Source organism: Etheostoma spectabile, chromosome 9 (assembly GCF_008692095.1).
Source record: "Etheostoma spectabile isolate EspeVRDwgs_2016 chromosome 9, UIUC_Espe_1.0, whole genome shotgun sequence".
In the NCBI taxonomy this organism is placed as follows: domain Eukaryota; kingdom Metazoa; phylum Chordata; class Actinopteri; order Perciformes; family Percidae; genus Etheostoma; species Etheostoma spectabile.
Genome location: NC_045741.1, coordinates 23690952 through 23695244, shown reverse-complemented (window position 1 = coordinate 23695244; position 4293 = coordinate 23690952). Strand labels below are relative to the sequence as shown.

Below are 4293 nucleotides of genomic sequence, written 5' to 3'. Positions count from 1 at the left end.
AAAAATAACATGGATGCCATCCAATGTTCTTCAGGTAAAATGAATGATTACTTTCACCAAATATGGTTGATTTATTGAATTTTATGGCATTTTAAAAAAGTGACCAAAAGCGCTGAAAAAAGGAGAAATTACTTGTTTTTGCATAATGTCATAAAATTTAGGTTTATTGGCTATGAATACATTTTTTTTAAAAAGCGTAGAAAAAAAAAACAGCAAAAACATCGGAAACCGTGCAAAAAGATGATAGATGATGACACAAGGGTTAAGAAGTTTTGCAGGTTTTCCAGATCCAGGGCCGGCCTGTGGCATAGGCAGGATAGGCAAAACCTATGGGCGCCGGCAGTGCAAATGAGTAAAGCACAGTTGAAGATATTCTACAAAAACGTCAAAAAAAATTGTCAAAAAACAACGAAAAAAAAAACTGTCATAACTGACCACAAGGGTAGGAAAAAGGGCAAACTTCTCTTGTACAGTACATGTATTAAAATAATCACGAGCAATAAAAATAGACAACTTTATTGATTAGTTGGATCATTGTCTTCAGCACAGAGCTCAGTAGATGTGCACGATTTAAGGTCAATTCACAGTCCAATGCTCAAATCATTCTCAGCACAACATGCATTATCAAGCATGCCATCGTGTATTTCAACCACATCATTATTTTTCCAAAACATCCTTATTCTCCTTGATGGTAGATGGTCTAAAGCCAGCGGAAGCAGCACCACATTTTTGCATAGATAAAATCAAAACCCCATTTTTAACATTAGCTAGTTTTGAAATCTATCTGGCAAAACAGAATATTGAGCTCTTTTCTTTTCTGGAACAATAACACCAGTTTCTGTTTTTATGGTCTTAGAAATCAAATTCTTCTTCTACAGAAATAGCTCTTCATATGATAATAAACATAAGGTGGTTAAAGAAAAATGAACAGTGATGATCAGACAGTGCTTACATTAAAGATGGAGCAAATTTTCAAGTAGATTATCTATATTTGATACAGATTCAGAGTCAACATTCTCCAGTGTCCTTATGGCCCCGTGTGCCAGTGCTACATTGTGACAACAGACAAATCTTGTGCGAAGGCTGGAACTCTGTAGCTGAAGAACCCATATCTAACACAAGGTATAACCTTGAAAATGTGCTCTTTTTTGTTTGTTTAAACTTTAAGTGCAAAAAGTAATATGATTCAGAAACTAATCTGTCGCACCATTTACTTGCTTTAGACCAGATGGGGATACACATGAAATGCACCGTATACATAGACTGAGAAAACCAAGAGCCCTTTAGTTCCAGTATTTCACACAGAGCATGTAACATACATGAAACTTGTATCCGAGGAATGGCAAGATGCGCACAACGTTACGTGTATTGAAGCAAAGTACGATTCATGGGAGAGACCTGACAGTAAATCAAAAGAGAAAACAATAAGTTAGAATGTCATGTGCATATCATACAGTGATAAAAAAACAAAACATGGTTTTATTCTTGAAGATGTCATTAAAAGAAAGAGGAATATTTGCATATGGGACTGGAGCTGTTCCTCAAAAGAAATCCAAGAGTCCGATCCCTGTTTTTCCCCATCCCCAACCCTTCAACTGGATTCATGACAAAAGACAACTTTCTGTTTCTTGGCTCAGGTCAAACAGTCATGTTTTATAGAGACGCTATTGTATTTCTGTGACACGCACGTGCACGCACGCACCCGTAATGTGACTTCAACCAGGGTCCAGGATCAGTTACGTCGGGGCCAGGGGCCGCAGGAGCTCCAGCTGGGACTCCAGAGTGACCCTCTCCTGGTGAACCACCTGCAGCCAACCAAAGAAAACATGACCTTTGATCAGGGCGCTCTGAACAAGATACCTCGGGCAGTAATTACAGTATTGCTTTTGTTTGCTATGGTGATGATGGTCCAGAACAGAGGGTCAGCAACCTTAGGCACACGTGCCACCATTGGCCACAAATGACCTCTTTCACAGCCATTGGCAGGAGCACGGTCTGTTATTTACCGAAGTTTGATTGACTTTTTTCCCATCCGGATTTTTAGAAGACCCGGCCTACCCTGCTTCTGATTGGCTAGTACTCGTCGCCTTCTTCCCAGGATGCAGCGGGCTTGGTAGGTGATGGCAGGCTTAATGTTAATATGACACGCTGATTAACAAAAACATGTTAAAATGGAACTTCATATAAAAAAAGGCCGTCGACCCCTGGTCCAGAACAAGATGAATACCCTAAAGTGGCCCCTTATGTTTATTACACATCCAAAGATGAAACTGTTGGACAGAATGAACATATGACATACTATTCCTGGAGTTTTTAAACAAAAATAGCTCTAAAAATTGTTCTGAGGTTGACTAGAGACAAAAAGCCAAGGTCAATTTAAGGGCTGCACCCTCTTAGTCGATTAGTCGACTAATCTTGGGTCTTAGTCAACTAAGATTTCTTGAGTCAATTAGTCATTTTTTAAATGCTTTATTCCTTATTTTTAAGACTTTTTAACACACGCATCTCTCATAAACACACAGTTTGACAGATCTGTCGATTAAACTAAGTGATTGGTCGACCAAATCGCATCGCGAGTATAGTCAACTTAAGAATTTCTTTAGTCGAGGACAGTCCGGGTCAGTTCAGTCAGCTGACTCATGTGAATGTAGAAAATGTGCAGTGTTGATATTTAGCATCTGTTCTGAACTCGTCACTCCCCGTAAGAGAGCCCGGCACAGCAGGACGTGACCATAGTAACTTCATCCCTTGGAGAAGGAACACTCAGTGGGAAGAGTCACACCAACACACCAAGATTAATCCGCCTAACGGGGTCCATAATGTTCACCCCAAAATAAGAAAGTGTTGGACAGAAGGGACAGAAAGCTCTCCAGACCCTCTGGGAGTTTTACCGGTGGGGGGGCTAACAGAGCTCCGTCAGGTCACATGGAATGGATTATTATGAGAATGCAGAATATGTACAGCGCTGATATTGGCTGTCTAGGTTCTGACCCTGCCACTCGCCCAAAGAAAGCACCAAGATCTGCACAGCAGGGTGCGGGGAATGAAAATACTAACTCCCCCCCTTACCCCTTAAGACTCAGGCTACATCCACACTGCTACAATGTTGTTTAAAAATGAACATCTTCGCCCTGCTTCCAAACACTCCTTTACTATCTTTGTTGGGAGCTGCACATGCTCAGTAGCTAGGTAGGATCCCATCAGCTTTTGGAGATTATGGTCAACTAGTGGGTGTTGTAGCAGTGTTTAGCCATTGAGAACGAGATAGAATGCTAGCGCTAGCATGCTACGGTTAGCGTTGAACAGCTCACCCGAAGACTGAAGGCAGAGGACATTCCCAAACTCAAGACACCATGGGTGTTTTTTTCCCAAGTTTGTATGTGTGTGGAAACACCAGAGACACAAAATAACACCCCAAATTTAATTTCTTCATATGGGCACTTTAATCATCTTGTTATTTTGGGACCGCTTGGGTGTCCTCAACCCCCAGGTTGGGAAACACTGGAGTACAATAAAACATCCTAAGGTCACTAATTAATAGAGTTTAGCAAAATTCCTGGCCATTGATCATTACATCAGGATGTATCTTACATGATAATAGGACATTTTGGAATGAAGGCAACCTAAAAAGAGTGGAACGTCTAAAAGGAAAAGTTTTTAGTAAACGCTCTTCTTCAGAAGCAAAAGTAGTTAACCAGGGTTGGATTAAAGGGCAAAAAAGACACCATTTGACCTGTGGATATTGCACTTAGATCTTTTTTGAACTGTGTCTTTATTTCAGCTGTGACTTCAACTTTCGAGAAAAAGTCGAGGGAGAGCTGTTCCTTTCCATCTGGCCTCCTTTCTTCCCTCACACACCCTGTTGTAGTTGGATGCCTGAGCAGCCCGGGCTCTATTTTCAAGAAGACAGTTGTGAATGCCAATGGCTGCTCGGTATTTCAACAAGGCTGGAGTCTATATAAAGACTCTGCAACATTCTGTAGATGTTTAGAGAAGCTCGCAGAATTAGAGAGAATAAATGACATTCTAGATTACTAACTACTAATTACTTGAAAGCTTAAAAAGGCCTAATTTATTCTTTTGTCTCTGTTGTATTAAGTCTACAGAACGCGCTGCATGTGAGCGTGTGGGTTTCGCTGGATCGTTTACGAGGAGAATGACAGGCATGCAGCATGTGCTCCAAATGTGAGTGCGTGTGCCACAGGCAAATCTCCAATGCAAACAGCTCAGTCAGTGCCATTAGTTCAGCTATACATGATGGGTGGGGGTGGGGGTGGGGAGCGGGCTGTTGAG

General features: G+C 41.2%; 1 protein-coding gene across 1 annotated transcript in view; it reads right to left on the bottom strand.

Annotated features, from left to right (window-relative positions):
- Positions 1 to 497: 497 nt before the first annotated feature.
- reps2 (RALBP1 associated Eps domain containing 2) overlaps positions 498 to 4293 on the bottom strand; it is a 26060-nt gene continuing 22264 nt past the window's right edge. The window contains 1 exon segment of the mRNA XM_032526745.1: positions 498 to 1805. Coding sequence (XP_032382636.1) covers positions 1737 to 1805 — 69 coding nt within the window. The 3' untranslated portion in view covers positions 498 to 1736.